This window comes from Apodemus sylvaticus, chromosome 5 (genome assembly GCF_947179515.1).
Source record: "Apodemus sylvaticus chromosome 5, mApoSyl1.1, whole genome shotgun sequence".
In the NCBI taxonomy this organism is placed as follows: domain Eukaryota; kingdom Metazoa; phylum Chordata; class Mammalia; order Rodentia; family Muridae; genus Apodemus; species Apodemus sylvaticus.
In genome coordinates this window covers 23,529,093-23,554,054 of record NC_067476.1, presented here as the reverse complement: position 1 = coordinate 23,554,054, position 24,962 = coordinate 23,529,093, and the positions used below count along the sequence as shown (strand labels likewise).

The window sequence follows — 24,962 nt, the reverse complement described above, 5'->3', positions numbered from 1 at the left end:
TCAGTTTAATGCTGGTGGTCTATTTGTGCCCTCGTGGCTTCCTGGTTACCCTATTCTAGTTCTTGGCATGTTCTACCTTTAAAGGAGGAGCACGCTTTCCTCGTGTTCCATGTCTAACAGCTGAGGGCCATATTTCCTCATTGCCAATGGTGTGTTGTCCATATCCCCAACCATAATATACCATCCATTATATCTTCCCCTCAAAAATTCTTATATATACAAAACACAAGCCATATGGCTTTTGTCTGATGGTCTTTCCATCATTTGTTGGGCTGTCTTTGAGACACCCCACACCCAATTTCCACTCCATTGTTTCCTTGTCCCTCTGCTAACACCCTCAGATAACATAATGGCTGGATTGCTTACTACACCTGTGCTCTGAGCCCATTGAAGGCCAAGGATTGTCCCTTTCATATGCTGTGGGAACCCAGAGTCACACTAATTGTATGAACAAATACATACACGAAGGGACACATGAATGCTATTTAAACAGAGAATAATAAAAGTCAAAACTATTCTCTGGTTAAAGGAAAAGGCACTTTGGGGCAGTGAGTTGTCCCACAGACTAACATGGTGGCAAGTAAAGAATTGCCCCTTGTAAGATTTGCTCTGCTATAAATGATGCAGATGTGATCCTTCCCTGGCTCCTGTATTGTTTTATTCCTAATGCATTGGAAAGTACTTATCTTTCAAATTACATTTGCTAAATGCATTTGTAATGATTAAACTGTAGGATATTATTAGGATAATGACAATGGTGGCAAAATATGTTTTCCATGTAGGTTTAGAAGATGTCTCTTCCTTCAGTATGATTGCCACAAGTCTCAGTTTCAAGGCTGATCTTTAGAACTATGGGGTTCATAGTGTTATTACACAGTGTTAGGTTTAGTTTCAGCTCTCCATGGACTGAGTCCACTTCCTTATTCTATGTATATTGTCCCTGCCTTGGGAACCAAAGAATTTTGTTACCCTATAACATGCCTTCCAACCCACATAAAGAAGACCCTAAAACTAACTTTGCAGCATTCTCTGCTTTTAATTCACTAAGTACCACCCTGAACAGTAGTTGTATTTATCTCAATATATGGTGTGCATACACACTTACAATCTAAATGTGTGCCGGGTGTGCTTGAGATTTAAAGCCATGTCTTACCTCTCTCCTTTCCCTCTCCCACTCCCTCTCCATCTACCTCTCCTTTCCCTCCTCCCCATCTCTCCCTCCCCCCACACCCAGTCTTATACATGTGCCTATTTCCTCCAGGATCAGCTGTTCCTCTCTATACTATGTTTCTCTTTCATAATTAATGCATACATATATTCCCTCAGCAAATTTTCAATTAATCACACTCCATTCTCTCAAATATCAGCCACTATGCATGCACAAGAGTTGAAAGATTAACAAGACAGGTCTGATCTTTCAGTTTAACCCCTAGGGGCACACATTAAGACATCCCTTCTTTTTAGTAGACTGATTCAACTCTTCTACACCTCGGAGACTCTGCTCAGTCTTCACACTGGACCAATAAATCCTAATTGATTTCTTGCACTAAACAGTCTGCCATGTTCAGGTGCCACAATGACAAGAAAGGCTTCCAAAAGGTAAACTTAATTACGTGAATATTTACAGGATTACCATCTCACACCTGAATTTCTTAGTGTTCTACATACCAGGAAGCAGTCATTCTGAGAGGCTCAGGCTGGGTGAAAGGAGGCATTAGTGTAAACAGAAGATTACTATGTATTGCACATCTGGGTTTATATGTGATACCTTATTAATTGTTTTCTTAGTCCTGTGGTCTGGAAAAAGAATGATCAGTAAATTTCATTTTATAATTTAGACATCAGGTTGTCTAGTCTTTAGTGATTTACACAGTTATATATAGGCTTTAAATTTAAGTTTAGATTCCTCCCATGCCAGATTGTAGGCCAAACTGAAATTCATTAAAGGAATAGAAGCAACCTAACCATGTAGACTTAAAGAAATATCAGCCAGTCTTTAGATGCTAAATGTGGCTTTTGGAGCTATTTTTTTTTCAGTGTCGGCTAGAATCCCTATTTAACATTGTGTGGCAGGAAAGATCAGCAATTTGTCCAGGCTGGATGCCAGCCAGTCTGCCAGCACTGAGGAAGTGCGTCCGGAGCATCCTGTGTGCTGAGACACAGCAGAGGAGAGTGGATGGCACTGGAATTTCAAGATAATACCTGTTTATAAACCTAGGTTGGACACGCAGACAGGCAGAAGAGAAGAAAGCTTTTGATTAACGGCCACAAGTGTAGTAAACATGAGCCTATAATCTCTCGTGCAGACATTTGCAGCTTTTTTATTTTATTTTATTTTATTTTATTTTATTTTATTTTATTTTTTTAGTGTGAACGTCTCATGTTAGCAGATACCAATGACCATAATATGTTTCATTGATCTATAGTGGTCCACTGGACAGTGTTGCTAAAATAAAGTGAAATAAATTTGACTGAAATGTTCACCCAATTTTGTTGACAATTTGGCTTTCAGCTGTATAGCTCTTTTGCTTTGTGTGGATATTTGCTCTGCTGATGTGTTGAAATTTTTATTCCCTCTCCTTGGTTCTTCATCTGCTTTTATTGACAACCACCGAAGTCATATTTAGCTTTGTAACTTGTCTGCTAAAGAAAGTCAATGACTTAAGTAGTGAGAGTCAGAATATCCGCCCACCCTTGTATTCTTTGAGGAAGCACTGGAGAGTCTCTATAAACACCGATGCTGTTGGCAATTAGGATTTCTTTTTTCTCAAATAAATCTGAGACAAACCTCAATGTGAAACTTGGATGGCCCTATTGAAAGAGGACTCACTATGTGAATCATAGGTATGGCTGACCTGTCTTCTAAGGGAGGTTCCTGTAACCAAGACCCTGGACCACTGTAAATTTCAAACAGACTTGACATTCCTATTCAATAGGAAAGTAAGTACTAAGGGTTTCATAGCTCACGGTACTTTGTTGATAATCTTGTTTGTTGATTTCTATCAAGAAACATGAAATGAAGCTACCTTGTCTCACATCATTCTATACCCTTCAATGTTCCTCTTTCCTTCTGTAATTCCTGTTCACTTTTCTCCTCTATTTAGAGACACTTTTTGTCTTCTTTCTCTGCGTGTGCTTTCTTTCTCTTGACATTATTCTCAGTTTACCTCGTGATGCTAATCTTGATGGCTAACTTGAACTGGATTTAGGAATGACTGTGAGACTGCTCATGGACACCTCTGGGTCCATGTTTTTTGTTTTGTTTTGTTTTGAATGTGTAGGCATGTCTTATGACATTAAAACATTAATTCAGACTTTAATACACTATTGGACAGTGCTGGGACTGTGGAAGGCAGTGCCTGGGGTAAGGAAGTAGCGCAATGGCAGGGAGCAAGAAAAGACCTAACACAGGGTGGAAAGGAGTGGGGGGTGGGGAGGATAATGGTGAGGGGGTGGAGAAGTTCTTGGAGACTGTGTTTTGCTTGCCTCCCCCTTGCGACTGTTCTCATCCTTCTTCTGGACCTCTATGAAGTGAAGAACATCTCTACTCCATATCCTTGCTGCCTCTGAGGCCCAGCATCTGACACTTGTCCGTTTGTAAATGTGACATAAATGAAGTGTTCTCTGGCATATTTTCTCAGATTGTTTTTGGATTGTTGTTATTGTTGACTTTTTTGTTTTTTGTTTTGTTTTGTTTTTTGATCATGACTACAACTGAGTCAAAAGATATATACTCACATTCACAAACACATACACAAATCTACATACACTCAAACACACACACACAAACATACACACACACACAAACACACCAAAAGTAAGCAAAAATATGAAGACATGAAGTGCATTTTGTACTGGACAACTGTTCTTGAGTATGAAGCCTACCTTGGGGTGTGGCTGATATCACACTGTCACTTCATGGACAGAAACTGGGTTTCCCTTTCTGGACAATTATGAAGCATAAAAGTTCCTTGGTTAATGCTGTTCCCACTTCCCTGCCTCTGGGTTGAAATTTTGATGGTGTGAACTGGAGCAAGTCTAGTGTATGCTGTCACTGTCTCTGAATTCATACACACATCAGCCCTGTTTTCTCTGGGAAACACAGTTTCCTTAAAGTTATCCACTATTTCTGGCTTTTACAATGTTTCCACCTTTTTTTCTGTATTGTTTTGTATTTTTGTTGGCTTTTCTGATTGGACATAGGGGTCACTCCATAGGAGTAAGCTCATGTCTCTTCCTGTAAACTTAGGCAAGAATCTTATTTGTTCCTGTGATAAAATATGATGAATGAGGCAATATATGGTAAGAAGAGTTTGGCTTATGGTTCCAGAATTAGAGGCAATAATGGTATGGAGGCATGGCAGTGGGTGGTACAGTGGAAAGCAAGAGATCTTCTATCACAAACACAAAGCAGAGAGAACAAACACGAAGTGGGTGAGGTCATAATCTCTCAACCTCTGCCTCCGAGGTTGGACCATCTCCCCAAACAGAACCATCAACTAGGGCCAAGTGTTCAAATATCTCATCCTATGCAGCCATTCTCATACAAACCACCACAGGAACTCATGACCTAAAGTAAACCTACCATTATTAGTTTGCTAAATAGATAAATGTCTTCTATCTACATTTATTTTATATCTGTAGATAGTGAAGATCTCATTTCTCAGCAGAGAAGTGCCTTTTTGCAGAGAACAGTTAATAAGACTGAGCAAACTGCAGAAGAAAACAGTTCTGTGGCAGGCTTAGTCATCAATGAGACATATTTCACACATCTGTTCCAACGATGCTCAGGAAATGTTGTGTAAGAGGGGGCAAAAAGACTCAAGAGGACTTGGGCAAAACAGTGTCTTCTAAACATTACAGAATCATTGCACCTATGAACTTATCAGAGCTGTGGTTGCCTGTGTAAGACCTAGGCAAGATCAAACCAGATAACATTATTGCATGGAAGAAAGGAGGGGCATAGAGCTTCTACCCCTACCAGAAACTAATTGGCTGTTGATTGTTGTCAAGGGAGGAAGAAGCCATTTTCTTAGGAGTGTAGTGCATGGTAGGTTGACCATGCTCCACTGGCTCTATACCTATGCATAAGGGTAGCAATAATTGAATTTGGTGAATTATAAATGAGAGAGCGAGGGGGGAGGGAGAGACAGAGACATAGAGAGAAAGAGGACAAAGAGAGACAGACAGAGAGATAGAGATAGACAGAGAGAGAACACGATGTGAAGGAACCCATGAGAGTTTTTCTGAAGATGCTTTCAGAGGATGTGCTTACCTCATGTAAATCTGTAACCTCAGCACTTGCAGAAACAGGCAGGAAGAGCAACCCACCCATTCATTGGTTTGCCCAGTGAGTTGCAGATAAGCCAGGGCTGCTTCATTGTGAGATGTTGACTCAAAGAAGCAAAAGGCACCCAGCCAATTACCCAAAAGGAAAACAAACTCCCAAACTCTTGAGAAACCATCTGGCTTCGTGGTCTGGCTTTGATGATACTTACTGTCACAGATCTCTTGAACTCTTTAGCTCATGTGTGGAGTATACCTTCATATGGATTCCCTCTCCTCTTGTCTTAGGCGGCTGTGGGATCATGTCTCACTTTAGGTTTACACTTGTAGCCCTCTCCCCCTTATTAAACCACTGTGTATTTCAAGGGAAATGCTATCCTTGTGTTGTTGCTTTCTTTACCACTAACTCATCAAAAGATCATTTTGAAAATGACATTAGAGCATTTTGTGTTTAAGATTTCCTGTGAACTTTCATCCTGAGCCTTTCATGCTGAGGCCAGTAAGTCTCATTCACTCGCTACCAAGAACTCCAGTTTCTGTTTAGGAGATGGGTTTAGGAAAGATCTCTGTGGATCTGGAAAACTCCCATCAGTCTTCCAAAGGCTTTTCTTAGAATTCAGCTCTCAATATGTTTCTGTTTCTCTGTCTTTGCTTTCACTGTTACTTGTTTTTTCAACCATCATTGAAGTTTGTGGAGTGTGGCCTTCCTCCTTCTGGCTGTCAGAGCGTCTTATTATTATAATTCATCTCTGTTATAATTTAATTTCACTCTGTGAAGAGAGAGTTGTTCAATTCTAATAGTCTTTGTTGATGTGGGTGTACATGTTTCCCTACTCTAGAATTAAACGAATTATAAGTGGGGACATGGCTCAAGGATACCATTTAACTAGAAAGACTCTAATTCCAGGGATTCTCCAATTCTTCCCATCACCTGAAGCTTCTTTTTCTGGGGAGTGTGCCCTCTGCTCAGGCATGGTAGCTCTTCTGATCATCACATGCTAGTCCGTAAGGAAGTTTCCTTTGTCTTTCTCATACAGAGGGTCTGTAATCTTGGTTGTCTGCTGGTCTGAATCCCTCTATGTACTCCAGACTGGTATTGAACTTGCAGACTTTCTCCTTCTGCCTTCCAAGTGTTTGTATTACCAGGCATGTTCCAACATGCCTGCCTCATCATGGCATTCTTGAAATTTTTCAAATATAGTTGAAATAAACCTGTTCTACCAATAACCTGAATGTGTGGTCTTTTCTTGAAAATTTCTTTTTCTTTTTCCCATTCTTTGTTTCCACAGTTCTACTTATGCTACAAATCTTATTTTAAATGACACTTTTAAAAAGTTCTTGTATGACGACTCCCTGGTCTAAGTCTCTCCTCTTCTACAGACACTGGTGTTGAACAAAGCCTTTTTCTGGTTCTGAATGCTTCTGCTCACCCACAGGTCTTCCTCCAGGAAAGGCCATGACTTGTTAATCTCATCAGATTCCCATAGCCTCACTCTCCTCCTGAATGGCCTTGGCCTAGACAAATACATTAATGAATAAGCAGACTCCTGCTTAAGGAAATGAAATACTTAATTTGAAATAGTTTCTACAATAAAATGATTCAGCTACATAACTTATTATTATCTTTAACTTTTGAGATGATACTGTTTACCAAACCTTAGCAAAATGACATTTTGAAAGATTAAAGAGGTTTTTATCTTTTTCAACTTAAAGAAACCCCAGCTAGTCAATAGAATTAGTCCTATAAAATGACTACTCCTTTTTCTTTAAAATAAGGAAGTACAATATCTTCATAATACATTTCATTTTCAAAGCCCCCACAAGTATTAATTAGTTCACAAAATGATATCGTGCTTTAAAAGGTAACACCTGTGACTTAAGTTTATCTGCAAAAGCCTGATTTGCTCCGAGCCAGGACAACTTCCTGAGCTCTGCCCTCCAAATCCTCCTTGCTCAGGAGGAGGCAGATAATTCTCTAAAACCCACCACAGGCTTTTGACTCCTGCAAGGTTATTCATAGACATGTCTTACAAAGTTTCAATGAAAATAAAGACCATAAACATTTAACATGCTGTAATCAGGGTTATTTTTCTTGAATCTTTGTTTAGGGGGAAAGTGCCTTGAAACTAATTGGGTCACATGCACAGTAGTAATGTGGAATATATTAATAGAAGATCAAGAAACAAATGCGCAAAGTGTATCAGAGTTCTGTGTTAGGATGTTTCATGTTTAAAGTCACTGCTTTATAGCTGTGTTAAGCAATCACAGACTTCCCTGCTCTGATCCTAGCTTCCTTCACTGAAGCCTTGTGATATGCATCTGTGTGGCATTAATGCTATATTTCTTCCTTAACTGGGGCCACTGTGAGCATTTTTAGACTCCAATTAGGAATACTTCGAAGGTAGCTGTCAAAATACATGTGTTGTTCTTTTAATTACTCCTGTTGATCACAATCAGCTCTATTATAAGGGAACTGTAAAAAATAATACATTGTTCCCCAAAGGAAAAATGTACTCATTGGCGCATTGGCAATGACAGTTTTCAAGTACAACATTTCATTTCAAGTACAACATTTTACTCCAAAATGGGGCAGACCTAATAGATAATTTGAAAAGCTGTAACCAGAACTGTAGTCTCAATGATTCTTAAAAATATTTAAGGGAATTCTTTGAATAGGAGGTAAAAGAAGTGAACCTTTTTATATTACATCCAATGTTTTGAAAATAAATAACCATGAGAATTCAGATGTTAAAGACATAAACATAAATAATAATATCGACTCAAGGAATTTAACTAATTGCTCCAAATTATTCTGGTAAATTGTTTCAGACATGATAGAGTGTCCTGATAGATGCTGACAACAGGACACTGTGGACGACTTGGCTGTTGTTCAGAGGTAGGGAGGAAATGAGAGAGAGATGGGGAGCAGATAGAGAGACAGGAAGAGATGGAGTAGATAGGGAGACAGGGAGAGATGGAGGAGACAGGGAGACAGGGAGAGATGGAGGAGACAGGGAGACAGGGAGAGATGGAGGAGACAGGGAGAGATGGAGGAGACAGGGAGAGATGGAGGAGACAGGGAGACAGGGAGAAATGGAGGAGATAGGGAGGCAGGGGGAGATACAAAAAAAAACCCAAGTTCTGGGACAGACTCTGCAGGTAAATGAAGAGTTTGAGTTCATCAGATTTAAAACAAACTTTGCGTCTTCTAGATAATATCTTCATGAATGGTAATGGATAGCTTAAAATGTGTAGATTTTCTTTTTGAAAATCTTCCTGGTTCTTTCATTGTTATTCTTCATGCCAGTCTACTCTCCAGATGGGAGTTTACATAACTGATGGCATTTCTGCCTTTAACATAAAAGTTTGAATCCAATAGACGTCATAGAGGAAATGTTGAATGTTCCTGGTGCTTAGAAGACAGAGTAAGTTAAGTGTGAGCTCAGAGAGAGGATGCAGGGGAGACCGCATCAGTACCAGGAAGCAATTAGTTGATATTTTTAAAAGTTGGTGGAAGTAGTGGCTATGTGTATCTGTGTGTATGTGGAGACGGGGGAAGATAATCTCTGTAGAGAGACTACAAATTAGAATTTTCCTTTAAAATGAATGCTTTTCTTTGCTTTATTATTTCTTCTCAATGTCACTTTCCAAAGTAACACGTTTTCTTTCCCCCCTTTTAAATTGAAACTGCAAAGAAGACAGTTTACCACTTGTTAGTTAATAAAAATAAAACTTTAATATTATGAAGATAAATTTAAGAAGAATATCTCTGAGTATCCTAATAGTTTATCTAAGCTTAGGTTATGCTTGATATGTAGGCGTGGCTAAGAAATGGAGAATTGGATGGTAGTTATTAATTAAATTTGAAAATAATCATGATTAAAATCCTTAACATCCACAATTCATACTTATATTGAATGTGAAAATTTGTGATGCTTTAATGTATTACTCAAACTAAATTTCACGGATATTCGTATATGTATATATGTGCATATTTGTACATGTATATATATATTATATGTATACATGGATATTTATTTGGATATGTTTATTTTCTTACTTGTTGTGCTCTTACAATGTACTGAATTCTATATTAAGTCCTAATAGTGAAATAGTAAGTCATACATAACCCTCTGCCTGTAAGTTATAACTCAGTTTAGGAGAAATAGGGAACTAAGCAATTTCACTGCTATTTATCTGGAAAAAGAGACAAATCCAAGTTGCTCATGGAAAGCAGACAAGCCAAGGGCAAACTACTTCAAATCTTAGCAATCATGGAAATCGTTCCCTTAAAAAATGTAAAATTAAGGACTAATAATGTTGACAGAGCGTGGTGGCATATGCCATTGTTTCTAGCACTTGGGTGGCTGAGACAAGTGGATCTCTTTGAGTTTGAGAATTCCAGGACAGCTAAGGCTACACAGAGAAACTCTTGTCTTGGAAAACCCCCACAAAACTGATAATCTTGCAAAACAACTGTAAATATATTTAAGTATTGAAAATATTGAGCTTCACTTGAATAACAAGTATTTATTTATTAATATTTTCAACCAACATTTTATAAACCCTTAATATCTGTGCTATACGAATTGGTAAACATGCCTTTCCAGAACAAACAATAATGTCAAAAGTAATATATGTGGAAGCAGGACATAACATAGTGAGCACAAGTCACGGACCCTCACTTCCAGGCATTTACAGTGTAGCCGTGGAACAAGTCTATTACCCATGAAATAAGAGTAGCCAGCGTAGCAATAGTTGAACATATGATAGGATGAAAGCACCATAATTACTAGAGAAAACTCAAGTTCCTTCAGGCTAAAAGCCATGTCTCTATCATACTTCTATTACTGGCTTGAGGGTGTGTATTTGGAAGTAGATAATATATAGCATAAATCAAGACCCTGGAAACGTGCTATAAACTTGATGTTATAGGTGAAAGGAAGCCAGATTGTTTGGATAAGGAAAATGACATACTGAAAATACTGCTTTAAAGTAGGTTGCTCTTGAGTTACTGCCCAAGTTACCCTTATATGATCTGTGAGAAAGACATAAAGGAGTATTAGAGGTAGCATTTCAAAGTCAAGGTGATGATGTGTGTGGTCACATGACTGACAATGTGAGGCTAGTCTATAAGATGGCTGGCTAGGTTCGGGCTGAAGAGATGTCTCAGTTCTTTATATTGCTCACCTATATATGTGCACATAGACTCTCACATATGTATACGTTAGCATGTGTGTATGCACACACACATACACACACACAGCTGTACGTAAATGGTGGTAAGGAAAGGAAACATCAAAAGAAAAGACACTTGAAATCTAGAGAAATTTGTTGCAACTGGAGCTGGCCTGATGAGGAGAGAAGCAGTTCAGGGAGGTAGTGACGATGGATACATTTAGTATATTTTACTTCTTGCTTTTAGTGATAAAAGAAAGAACAAATGAGTAATTAGTACTTGAACATTTATGATAATAGTGACATGTTGCTCATCTTATAACCAAAGTCATTTTCTTTGCACTATGCCATATACTCAAAGGATACCTACAGCCTTCCCCCATGATCAAGAGCCATCATGAGAAGCACAGAAATAGAATAGGTGGAGTCCAGAAGACAGATTGTATCCCAAATGTAGAACTCGGGTGGAATGTGTTGGCAGCAAGTGCCTTTACCCAATGAGCAGTCTCATCAACCCAAAAGTCAACTGAGAAAGTGATATAAGAATAATATCAGGTAAATGAAGCAGTATTAGTTAAATATAATGGTCACAAAGGAATTACAGTTTACTGGAAAGATCATGAACAACGCTTAAAGGAGGAACCAGTTTTGTTGGAGCAGAATAATCCAGAAGAAGGAGTTGGTATTAATGAGGCAACTGGATCTTTAGACTTGGGAACTTCAGTTTGCTTTCTAATTTCAACCCTGGGGAGAATAGCAGTCATTGAGAGTTTTGAGTTAAGGAGTCATATTGTAGGCTGATGGATACAAAGTGGACATTTTCACCTCCATCACAACTTCACAGGACATAGGAAGTGATTAGCTTATGAGTGCCGACCCTTTATGGATGGCATTTCATGAAAAGAGACATCTCTGGAGGTTTAAAGAGCTGGCACATAGAAAAATTAAAGAAGAAGGAGGAAGGGGTCCTGTTCCAGGCCATTAAGTTCCTGGAATAGAGCAGAGAGGTTTTGTGTAAATACAGATTTAACTGGGTGAGGGCAAGATACATATATTTAAATTTCTTATCCTAAATACAAGTTTTATAGTATTTGATACAAAATACTTATATCCAAGATTTCTTACAGAAGTGAATCCCATCAATAAATGTGTTAGTGAGCTTGACAGTACGTCAGTCAGCCATCCAGATATGATCCAGTTCTGAGTGACAGGTTGTTGTAACCTTTGACTGTTACTGACCTAGACACTAACAAAATATACTTAAATTCTGTACTCCCACATTGTCTGTTAATTATGTGTGCAGTTTCAAGTCACTGTGTTTAGGCAACTTTTTGCAGTAGTAGATCCAAGAGTACAAGACTATAGTAAAATTCGTCACTTACTGGATGTTCTAGTGCTGGAATGACATCTTTCAACACATGCTGTGAATGATTCCTTCTGTGCCGGGAAATCTGCAAACACATTGACATTTGATACTATTACGTTGCTTTTCTTTACGAATTGGAAAATCATTTTAATGAGTACAATTTAGTCAATATGCAAATGAAAATGAACATATTAAAATGCAATCAAATAATGATAATAGCATATATGTAACATGAATAATGTATTAGATGCTAATTAATCTGAATAAAATTTATATTCCAAGATGGCTGGCTGCAAAAATAGTTATGTACTCTTCTAAACCTTGGATTTTGACTTATCAAGTAATGAGATCAGAATTACATTATTGGACATCACCAGACAGACCTTTACACATGCTTTAACCAAATTATATGATGTAAGTGCCACTACATGACCTTGAAGGCTAGAACACAAAATGATATGCGTATTTCATTCCCTGTTGGAACTCTTAGCTTGGACAATAGTCTCAATATTATGAGGAAGCTTAGATCATTCCATATAATGTGTCCACAAGGAGAGGCTTGACCATTTTGTGGTTGATAGATGAGTGAGGGTCTACAAAGCAGCTTCAACTACCAATAACATGAATATTAAACTTCCAGAGGACTGATTCACCCAGCCATGGATAGACCTCCACCTTCAAACTTCCAAGCCATTCTGGAGAAGAGACAAGCTGAGCTTGTGCTTTATTCAGACAAACATTTTTCTTTTGTTACCAGCCTCAAAGCATAATAAAATAAATATTTTACATCTTTGTATTTCAGCATCTTAAAATGCAGTAACTGGGAAAAATATTTCATGCGAAAACATGATGTATTGCTTATGCTGTCAGCCCATAATTCTCTCGATATGTGTTGTTATTCTCACATCTTCCTTTATTGTTCAGATGCCATTAAATATACAAAAGTCGCATGACACATTGCCTTTGAGCAAAGGAGAGTGAAAGTTATTGTTCTTTCTCCAGAAGAAGCATCATGAGCAAATTACACCATTAAAGAAGAGAGGGGGAACTTATGATTTAATATGCATGACAGATTAAAGGATTTCATTAGATTACCTCATATTTTACATGAAAGATAAAGGGAGAAAAAGAAAGAAGTGAATGAAAGAAATAAAGTAGGTCTCAGTACTTCAATTAGATATGAAAAAGGTATGTTTAACAGACTGAAGAAATTAGATCAATGTCTATGAAGATTTTGAGGTAATTGTATTAACATAGAAACTGGAAGCTGGGTCTAAAATTCTATACAATTCTAGAACCCCATATTTATTCCACAAAAAATAAATTATAGACAAAGCAAACTTTGTGACAGTTCTAGCTACTGCCCAACTGGTGTCTGGATGGAAGGATGGACCAAAATGCCCAGGGAAGCACATCTAGAAAGCAGACTCAGATGTCATAAAATACTGGGCATGAAGCATTCTCCCAGGCAGAGAAGCCAGAAGTGGTGTCTACCACAACAAAGGTCTTACAGGAACTGCCCAGCAGGATATAGCTTACTATTTTTTCTGCTACCTGGTTCTGACCCCACCATTATCTGTTAAACGTGGCAGATAAAGTGAAGCAGTTAACCTGAATTTCAAGTTTAAACTCAAGCTCTTCAGGGAGACTGTGTCTTCATGGAAAAAAATTATCACCAAAGATTGTGGAAATAGAGCTTGATGTACTTGAAGTTGTAGTGATTTATCTTCGTTTTCAATGGGACTGGATCTGTCATTAAGTAAGAGACACATATCTGGCCTAATTAGTAATGTGTTATCCAGGAAGAATCAACTGTGGATCAGGGAAGAACAAACCTCTAAGGAATGGGTGGGGCCTTTGGCCTCTAGCGTAAGGGTTAAGGGGTCGACTGGAAAAGCATTGCTGTTGCCCACCTGCTTGACTTTTTGTTGGTAGGCTTTTTGAGAGATTTATATCCTTCCGTTGTGGCCACTGTGGGCTGCCATTAGAATCCCAGCTTCTGGGACCTTCCAAGGTGAGCTTGAAGATCAGTAGCTCTCCAGGACTGCTCCAGGTCACCAGCACTAGAGTGGGACTGGAGGGACATCTGAGCTCTCAGCCTGTCAAGTGTGCAGACAGTCACTGCTGGAGGAGCTAGGCCCTACCATGTCAGCCAATCTAATCAGTGTTGGTTGAAATTGATTAGGGGACATGGATTGACATGGAGACTGGGGACATGGATTGAGGTGGAGATTAGGGGACATGGATTGACATGGAGACTGGGGGCATGGATTGAGGTGGAGACTAGGGGACATGGATTGACATGGAGACTGGGGGCATGGATTGAGGTGGAGATTAGGGGACGTGGATTGAGGAGAAGTCTTTTTTAGTTAGGTACATGAATATGCTTCTAAGTGTAGAAAAATATGTACAAAATAAGAGAGGTAAGGAAAGAAGATATTATACTTTGAACCTGTACTTAATTATCTGATGGTTAGAGATTACCATTTGACTAATTAGGCTAATGGAATGTGAGGAGAAAAAATATAAATCAATGTTCAGAGCTATTACACAACCAGACTTTGTCCTAAATTCTCTGTGTCTTTGACACTGGTTAAGTCTCATCATCGAATTAATCTATGTGGAAGGAAGACTCAGGATCCTGGATCATCAAGAGGAAGTAACTACCAAGGTTCACCAAGTTTACTTTCATTAGCTATTCAATTTAAAATTTGGGAGGAGGAATAGTTTTATATTTAGAGAAAATTTCAGAGTTTCCTGTAGAAAACAGCTTTCTCTTGCATAAGTGAGAAATAAATTCCTATTTTTTGGAACCCTCAGATGGTTTAGAGAATTTGAAAGCTGGCATTCCTTCAAAAGTATAGCCACAGTAGACACTAAAATGATGTGAAGATGCAAGACCTTATGTGTAAGCATGCTAAGAGCAAACGTAGTCAATGATAGGAATTCCAAAAGCTTCAGCTTCACAGCGGCTATCCACAACTCCGCAGTGAGAAGCAATTTTTGGGTATTTAGTCCTTGAAATAATTAGAAAGTCTTTCACGATGCCTTACATTTAGAATTATATCTCTGAAGTACTTGCTATACTGTACTGTATTATACCATACTATACTGTACTGTACCATACTATACTATTCTATACTGTACTATACTGTACTGTACTATAGTACTGCACTGTACCATACTGTACTATACTGTGCTATGCTGTACTATACTATACTGTACTGTACCATGCTATACTATACTGTACTGTACTATACTATACAATTCAATTCTATACTATACTATTCTATGCTATGCTATACTATACTATACTATACTATACTATACTATACTATACTATACTATACTATACTATACTATACTATACTTGCAGCCACACTTACATGTAAGAATGGAAAGTTCCTGAATGATAGAAACTTTCATTATTTTTTTATTTCCTTAAAACCCAATTGTATTTCTAGCTTGGGGGTAAAAGTCAATTACTTGGAAAATAAAACACCTCAGTGTTAGAGATAAAAGTACCCAGTAAATTGCAAAGGTAATATATGGGACCTGGTCAGTGCTGTCATTTTCTGTCCTCTTTTGTTCCATCATTAGTAGATTGTGGTCAGGAGAGTGGCTCATCGTCCCTAAATACTGCCTGTTACTCAGGTACCTCTAAGGCAGGCATCCAATTCTGCTTTTTTCCCCATTGTTAACAGTAGTGGTAAGTCTGTTATAGTTCTGACAGTTTAACTCAAATTATTCTTATTTAAGTCTTAAGGTTTGGTAGAAAGCTTATCATATCAAAGCCATTTAGTAGTGTAGTAATCTATTTTACTTTAAAATAAAACTGTTAGAATTAAACAAAATAATATAGGAAGTAAATATGGAAAACCTCATATAGTAAGCCAAAGATTAAAATCATAAATAAATGTTAATGAGAGAAAATGAGAGAAATGACCATTTCTGAAGACATACTTGCTTTTCTCTTGAAATGGACCACTGTATTCATGATCTAGCCAAACCAAATTTAAATTGCAAAATGATGAAATGATAACATCTTATGGAATGCCAACTTGCCAGGTACTATTGAAGATTTTAATATGAATCTGCTAAGGAATATATTCCTTAGCAGATTCTATACTATACTATACTATACTATACTATACTATACTATACTATACTATACTATACTATACTATACTATACTTGCAACCATGCTTACATGTAAGCATGGCTTATATATATATCAGTTTGTAGACTCATGATGAGCTGAAAAGTTGAGCCCTTTAAGTGTACAGAGAAAAATGATTTTAAGGTAGACATATAAGAGATAATCAAACTTGTAAATTTTCATGCCTTTAACAGGCAAGATAGAATCAGTTTCAAATCTTTTATAAATCATTTTAACACTTCTTTGGGGGAAGTAATACTCCTGATCATTCCAAAGTCAATAAGCTCCTGATCTGTCATGTTCAACCTAGTTATGAGGGTGTTGAAAATAGAGAACCTCATCACTCATCCTTGCTGCAACAGTCGTCCCAGGAAAACAAAGAAACATGTCATACCAAACCACACTAGCCTGACCCAGAATTAGGGTTTTGAAAGTTCTTTGTCCTTAATGGCTTAATTGCTACCTATAAATATCAGGAGAACTTAGGATACATCAGACTCTCTTCCTATGACATACTTAATTGAAATAATAAATGCAATGAAAACTTGGGTTCAACTAAACTTCTCATAAAAGAAGCTTAGAAGAAACAAGACTCCAAAATTGTATTACAAAGAATAAACAATTTCATATACTTTTATGTACATTTATGAGTGAAGAATTATTGTCTTGTTTGGTAAGTTGTCTTGGGATATCCCTTATACATGACAGTTTAAGACAGATATCCTTATGGTCATTTAGTGTTGTCAGAACTTAATGTTTGGTATATAATTTCAGTAGGTTCTGAGTAGGTCATTAAAATACACTTGTTTCTGTTACTAAATGTTTCTATTCTGAGTACAGCAAAAAGAGTAATTTATTTAGACCATGGGAGTTACGATCAACCAGTTTCACACACATATGCTTTGTCTGAAGTCATTTATGCCATGTCTCAGGACCGGCCTGTTCTGATTATTTTCTAAATAGTTGATAAATTTGAGAACTTGAATATTAATGAAATGAAGCTAAATCAATACAACTTTCTTTTGGCAAGTTATTTTTCCCACAGAATTATGAAAGCTTGACCTCTGTGGGAGGCACTCTTATCCTATATGCTTCTCTTTGGTTCTATGTGGTCTTCAGCCTAAGGGAACATATACGTATGCTGACCATATAGAAGAGGGCATAGGCATATTTATTTTGTTAGGTTTTTTAAATAATATTTCTGAATTATGAAGTGTTTTCAATATCATCTTACAATCCTACTTGGAAATAATCTTGAACTTTGATATGGATTTATTTTCAAGACTCTGAGCAAATAAAATCCTGACAATTCAGTTTCTCTGGCCTGTTTATTTATTTTTTTAATGTGTCTTTTAGTTTATTGGATTTTTTGTTTTGTTTTTTGTTTGGGGGGTTGTTTTTTGTTTGTTTTATTAGATTATTTTATTTATTTACATTCCAAAACTTGCCACTTTTCCTGATCCCACCTCCCTGAGTTCTTCACCCTCATCCCCCACTGAGAGGTGCTTCTCCACCCACCCACCCACCCACCCACCAAATTCCATCTCACTTCCACCTTCCCTCTCTTTGCCCTGGGTCATCAACATTTTACAGAATTAAGCACATCCTTTCCCACTGAGGCCATACCAGGAAGTACTCTACTACACATGTTCCCAGGGCCATGAACCATCCCATGTATGCTCCTTGGTTTTTGGATTAGTCTCTGGGAGCTATGAAGGATCCGGGTTAGTTGACACTGTTGTTCTTCCTATGGGGTTGAAATCTCCTTCAGCTCCTTCAGTCTTTCCTCTAACTCTTCTATATTGGTTCCTGACTTCAGTCCAATGGTTGGCTGTAAGTGTCTGCATCTGTCTAAGTCAGTTGCTGGTAGATCCTCTTAGGGGTCAGCATACCAGGCTGTTGTCTGCACACAAAATATAGCCTCAGTAATAGTGTCAGGATTTGGTGTGGGCACATGGAATGAATCCCAAGCTGGGCTGGTCACTGGATGGCCTTTCTTTCTGTCTCTGCTCCATTAGACAGGGTCAATTCTGGGATAAAAAATTTTGAAGATGAGTGGTTGGGTGGACCTCGGCCTCAACCAGGTGATGTCTTTTGACTGGAGGTGGTATCTTCAGGTTCTATCTCCAAACTATTGGGCATTTCTGCTAATATCATCCCCATTAAGTTCTGGTAGGCTCTCACATGACATGTCTCTGGAACTTTCTAGAGGTTCTCCTGCCCTCTAACCCCACTGGTGCATATTTTGATTCTCTGGCCTGTTTATTAAGAATATCATCTTAGTTTCTGTGGAAGTGACATGATTATGTCTTAAGCGCTTTTTATCTCTGTACCATACCTGTTTAAACAGTGAAATTGTGATAATGAATGTTTTAATTGATGATAACCTTTCATTTAAGGAAGGAAAAAATGCTGTCATGTTTCATCTTTCTCTTTGTGAACAAACTATTTACTCAATGATGGTGCTTTCCTATTGGATGGCCTATAAATGGGAATGATTTGTAGTAGGTTCCATTGAAAAGCATTTGAAATGCAAGTGTCTGGTGGCTTGGATTCTCTTAAAATCGGTATCAGATTAATCTATATGACTAAACAATTCTAGATCAAAGCTGCATTTTTCCATCATGATCACCGCACAGCCCTCTCTTCTTTCTGCAGCTTTGTAACTGTGAAAGGTTAAGTGGAAACACGAAGTACCCAGAATGCATAAAGCAAGCTTCCTTCAAACACCCTCTCTTTTCTTATTAGAATAGGCACTCTAATTGTCTTTCAGATCTTCAGCTTCCAAGTGGAATTTAAAATTTACTTTTTCAAAGATTCTTCATTTTTCTTTCATTTATTTTTCATTTTTAAGAATCTATTTAAAACACATGAAGCTGATGAGTGGGATTAGTCTGTGATATATTGCATACTGTAAAAATAACAGAATTTGGGCACATTATTTCCCCTGTGTGGGAGGGTCTACCATAAAAGTTATACATAAACATGAAACATTCCACACAGCTCTGATTTTAACTAGATTACCATTTTTGATGAAAGTTTATATCTTGTGGCTTAGACTTGAAATAAAATCACTTGAAAAGCATTAGTACGTTCCAAGGTTTTCACAGACATGTGCGTTTTCTGAGGCATACCTCCCATTAGCAACCTCCCTGGATACGTGGATGAAAAGCAGAAATAAATCTGTGGTTAAGTTTAGTCTTTATCTTCACAGTTTCTCAAGAAAATTTTTTTGGTGTATCCCAAGTCTTATATTCAAATTTTCATGTATTTTGCCAAATTCAATTTCTTAAAGCTATCACAATCAGAAATTGAAGAATGTTAGTGGATTCTGTTGGAGATGTGTGGATGTGGCTAATATTTTTAGTACTTTCAACAATTTAGTTGTTTACAAATAATAAATACAGCCTAAATGATGACTACTTTTATAGCACATGGATGTGTCACCCAGCTTTGTAGAAAAAAAAGGCTAAGATGGCGGAATTGAACCCTCTCGTGCTCTGAATGTGTTGTAACTCTGTGGACACCGAAAGCTTATCCAGTACTTAGAAGTTTTCTGCAATGACATAAATAAATCTTTCAGTAGTCTCAATAGTAGGCAATCACATAAGTGATGAAAGATCAACTTATTTGACTTCATACCTTATTAGTGGATGATAGATGCATAGCTTAGCATATATATTTTCCTTTCCCATTCTGACCACAGTACTATTGAAATTTCATAGTGGGCATTCATAACCAAATCTGTTCCCCACACATGATATTTGACTGCTCCTTAATCCTCTTTTTATTGTATAATATGAATCAGAAATATGACACTGCTTCTTATGTCTTTCATCCCCTGGGAAAAATTAAAGGGATCCTTGAGACATGCTACAGCTAAATGTAACCATAATTTCCTGACCCCCAAATAGCCAAAGAGTGGCACCTCTGGGATGGTTTCAAATGCTTGATACCTTTCCTTGCTTTAATCCCAAACATATGTTTTCCTTCAAACAGGAAATCAGACTATCTACTGATCTTATTTAAATACAAATTAATTGTGCACAGTGATACCTATTGGCTTGCTTCAGATCAATATAATTCCCTTTAGCCTCTCTTGGGGGTCGTTTTCAGTATAATGCTTTTCTCCAATTTTCTCAAAATGAGAGGCACCATTTCAGTGAAGCTTGATATAACACAGTTTCCATCTCTTCATAGACTGAAAGAATCATCAGAACCAATGAATGAAGATGTCTATATTTCATTAATGTAAAGTATATTCATGCCTTGCATTCTTTATTTATATTTTATCTCCTGAGAAGCACCTAAACTCTGCTAAGGATTCCATTTTACATATATTTTCAATCTCACTTTCTCCTAAATATTTTAAATTTTCCACTGATAGAGAATCATAGCACATGTTTTGGGGCAAAAGTATAAACTTTAAGTTCAGACATATAATGTATATTGATCAGATGAGAGTAATTGCTGCATCCATTATCTTGAATATTTCTCACATCGGTGTGGAACGTTCAATTTTCTCTTGTTTGCTATTTTGATATATGCACATAATAATTGGCAATGCCAAGAAAGTGCTACAGAATCTCAGAAGCAACTTCTATCCAAAGTAACATATATCCTATCCGACTACACCTTTCTTCTTACTAACCACTCTCTCCCTTTATATCTGTTAAAGCTAACTATTCTCTTTGTAAGATGGACTTTTTAGATTCTGCGTGTGTAGTGTTCAGCCTTCTGTTTCTATGATGAAACACCTGTGATAATTAACTTAGGAAGTTTGTTATGGGTCAGGGCTTTGGAATTTTCAGTCCATTATCACTTGCCTTCAATGCATTAGACATTGCTCTAAGGTGGTGAGCTAGCACATCCTGTTGGAAGCACATGGCAAAACAGAACTACTGTTTACTGGGAAGGAAACAAGAGAGAAATGGAGCAGACCATGATCCCACAGTGAGAACAGCCCTAGTGGCATAAGGATTTCCCAGAGTGCTCTCTACCTAAAATCCTACAGCACCATCTAATAATACTGCCCTTGGGCAAAGGCCTGTAATATATTTTATTCCATTTGTGACACTATTAATGTCAGAGCAGTATTTATTGAAGTCACACATATGACTCTTACTATTAGCAAGTAAAATAACTCACTCTCTCCTCCCCTTTACTCTTGATATCAGAGATATTCACCAATAGAGACACAAGGAAAGAGCTCAAAGAGTAGATTATGAAACCATAGATGCATATTCTAGAATGGTTGAGCAAAATTTACATTTTCTGACAAGTGAAAGCTAGGCAATATTTTAAATAAAACAATAGAAGCTAACACAAAAAATACTCAAAGTTATTTCATAAACACCTCATAAAGTGTAAAATACAATATAAATGACAATTGCTGAGGATCAGAAGGTTTATGATGCTCTAGTTGTGTTTACTGAAATGAAACCCAGCATTGCTAAATCCCTGTTTTGCTATTTTGTGCAGACCCATCCTACATCTGATTTCATGATATCTAACTGCCTGAAATTCCTGACAAATTAAATCAGGCTCAGTTTCAATTTTTGAAAATTCTTTCACTTTCCAGAAGGGCCCAGGTTAAAAAACCAAGGTTTCTTTTTTACTACTGCAAGCTTATTTTGATCACTGACAAAGAAACCCTTTTCATTTTAGAATGCTGTGATGCATTATGTATAACATTTAATCTGTGGTGTGTAACATTCGACAGAGATACCTACCTGCTGTCTGCCTTCTATATTCTCCCGATCTTGATCTTCTTTTTTTGCATAGATCTCTATTTTTTAATTCAAACGTAGATATGTACTTAGTGAAAGTGGTCTGCCTGTATTGAGAGTCATTTTTACAAATGTTGTGGAAGGTAAAGATTTAAATAACTGCAACACTCTTTGGAGAATTAAGACTTTCTGCCAAGAGTTCAAAATAAGCACATTGAATGAATAGCTTCAGCATCTTTAGTCAATAGTTAATAATTGCACCTTGCCAGATTGCTTTCTTCACCTATTCCTTGAGGTTCTTAGAGACCCCCAAACTCACCTTCTGCTGCTGAAAAAAAATATTTCATTTTGAAGGTTAATCCGACTCAGCAGGATTGAAGGATGGCACTTTTCCTTGGTTGTAAGTATGTTGGCTCAGGCCAGACAGCTGTTAGGACATTCTCCTCTGGGAATCGTGCCCTCAACACCCTCCATTGATGCACATACATGGTCTACTGGCTGCTGACTTTCATGCCCATCTGCTCAGATGGCCTGGTGCCCACTCACAAGTTGGCTGGATCCTTGCCCTTAGTGTGTAGGTGCCAGGCAATGATGGGTTTAGATGGGCAGCCTGCATAATACTACAAGTGACAATTTTTTCTTTCCCTCTGTATAATATCTATCCTCTGTGCCTTCCGTGAAAGAGAAACTTGTGTTTCTCCACCCCCTGACCATACCCATGGATGCATGCAGTCTTGTACATGTAGATGAACATGTGTATTCAACTTGTCACCAACATTAAGATGAGAGAATTAAGGGGACAATTCCCCAAGATCCAAGTGACAAGTTCCAACAACGAAATGGGTTGGATTGTGAAAATTCTGAGCACCTGGAGTCTGTCAGAAGATATTTAGCAAGGGTGTAAGTACAGCAGGCTGGTAGATAGCAGGATACCAGGACATGGCTAAAGCTGCAGCAGTGTGCTATTGTGGTTCCAGCACATGTCATTCGGCTTGCATTGAAAATCAAGCAGAAAGAACAGGGTTAATAGGAACACAATTTTTATGTTCAGTGGAGCCAAGGGTGGATGCTTTGATAGTCAGACCTCCAAAATGACCCTAACAAAAAGAACAAGAAACAAAAATAGCATCATTCCTTCTAAGCTACAGCAAACCCACGAAGAGGAATAGATTGGCACAGGAGGTTGCGACTTTAATGATCCAAAGCATATGAATGCTTGTTAGCAGACAGCAGACAGACATAAGTAAGAACAACAGTAATGACAGCATCTGCAGCCTGGCCTATGGCACGAAAACCAATCAGGCAGCAGTGGAGAGAAGTGCCTGAAGGTATGTTAAAGCCCTGCTTTCCTTGTGTGTTTATTTAAGGGTGATTGAATTCAGGGTGTTGTCAGTCTGCCTTGGAGAATGGTTATCCAATGTGTAGGCATGATCTTTCTCTCTGAATATGGTCTGTTGAGTCAGTTAGTTATGTGTGACTACTTGATCTGTCCTAGCCTTTATAGACTGCCAAAATCGTCCAGTCCCAGTTCCAAAGGAACGAGGCCTAAAAACTTTTGGCTCCAAAATCAAATTAGGCTTCTCTACTTCCTTAGCCAGAAATGCATAAATACCCGATGGCCAAAACCAAAGAATTTGACATTGTGGAATGGATAGAGCTGTCATCTACCACTAAAGTGTGGAAATATCTACTGTTTGAAGTCAAGACTAGTTCAACATCTTCAGTAATCAGAACAGACTTCTTGGGACACCTTTCTGGGGTATTCTGGCATTGGGCTAGGAATGTTTCTGGCATGCTGCCGATTTCAGATATGAAAAAAGTAAGAACATACGGTTTTTAGAAGAAAATCTGCCATTTTTCCTTGCCCAAAAAAGTCATAAAAGCAGAACATTTACATATTAAAAGTAGGTTCCTTATTCCATGTTCAGGTCACTACCAGTTGCTTAGATGCATTGAAAGAGCATAAGTCAGGAGGATTCAAAGGAAATGATCATGTGAATAATATTCTGATTAGTTTTCATTTGAGATTATCTCAGGAATTTCCAGTGAAAAGTAGAAAAAATTCAGGATAAAGACCTAAAACTCCTTCATCTGGCTACTGTGCTGTGAGTTAACCATCAGAGTTCCCCAAGCAATCTGTTCTCAGGTGCCCTGTCAAGAGGGCCCCAAGCTAAGAAGCTAGTTTTACACTTCTTGGAGAACTTAACACACAATTTTGCAGTGCTATGAGACCGATTTTTTTCAATGTGTCATTGAACCAACCATGAGCATTAGCTTTGGCCCAAGATGCATTACCAGAAATGTGTTCCTAATTCCTTTCAAACTATGAGCGAGCTGAATTTCTGGCCTCTTCCAGATGAATTTTCTTCATTTCTTATAGAATATTCGACATCCTTTTTGACTGAACTAAGGTCAAATTTGCAAAAGTAATCCTTTACTGATAGTAAATGAAGCAAGCTCCTGAGTTTATGTGGATGGCCTGGGATCTAGGTTCATCTCTAGAAAGAAAAAGTGAGTAGATATCCAGCCACTGCTATAGAAAGATACAGATGCAGAACTGTGTGCAAGGCAGGACTACGTTAACACATATTACATGCATCTACTGTTACAAGACATGAGGTATTTATAATTATAATTATACATTATGTAACAAACAGAATATACTATTGTAATCGTATATTAGTATAATTATATGCCAATATAATTTAATTATGTATTAATATAATTATTATTGTGTAATATATTATTGTGTATATTGTATCTATGCATGTACTCACTCAAGAGCACACATGGAATACAGAGTATTGGTATTAATATTGGTATGTATTCTTCAATATCTTCTCTGCTGTATTTTTTGAGGCCTAGAACTTGCTGTTTTGGCTAGACCAACCCACATGCAAAGTTCTTGGATCTGGTTGTCAATGGGTAGCACTGGTGTTATAGGTGCGTGCTACCTTTTTATGTGGATTCTGGGAATCAGCACCTATGTGCTTATGGAGCAAGCATGTTTGTACACCATGCCATCTCCCTAGGTGATAAATCTAAGGGATGTGGAGCTGGGGTGTAATGTTTATAAAGGCCCACTGGCTTTTGCTTATCATATTCATTTTATTAAAGAATACATGTTATGCCTTTAATGACTTTTAGGACTGTATTTATTCCCTCTTGAAGTAGTAACTGAAAAAATATTGGCTGCCTTCCACAGGTAGATAATCTATAATTATTTTGTAACTAATCAAGCATC

At 37.7% G+C, this 24,962-nt stretch overlaps 1 protein-coding gene across 2 annotated transcripts in view; it reads right to left on the bottom strand.

Annotated features, from left to right (window-relative positions):
* Nucleotides 1-24,962, bottom strand: part of Arhgap15 (Rho GTPase activating protein 15) — a 628,420-nt gene that overhangs the window by 537,206 nt on the left and 66,252 nt on the right. For both annotated transcript variants that reach the window (XM_052182436.1, XM_052182437.1), the window contains one exon: nucleotides 11,847-11,915. In XM_052182436.1, coding sequence (XP_052038396.1) covers nucleotides 11,847-11,915 — 69 coding nt within the window. The remainder of the gene's footprint in view (nucleotides 1-11,846; nucleotides 11,916-24,962) is intronic.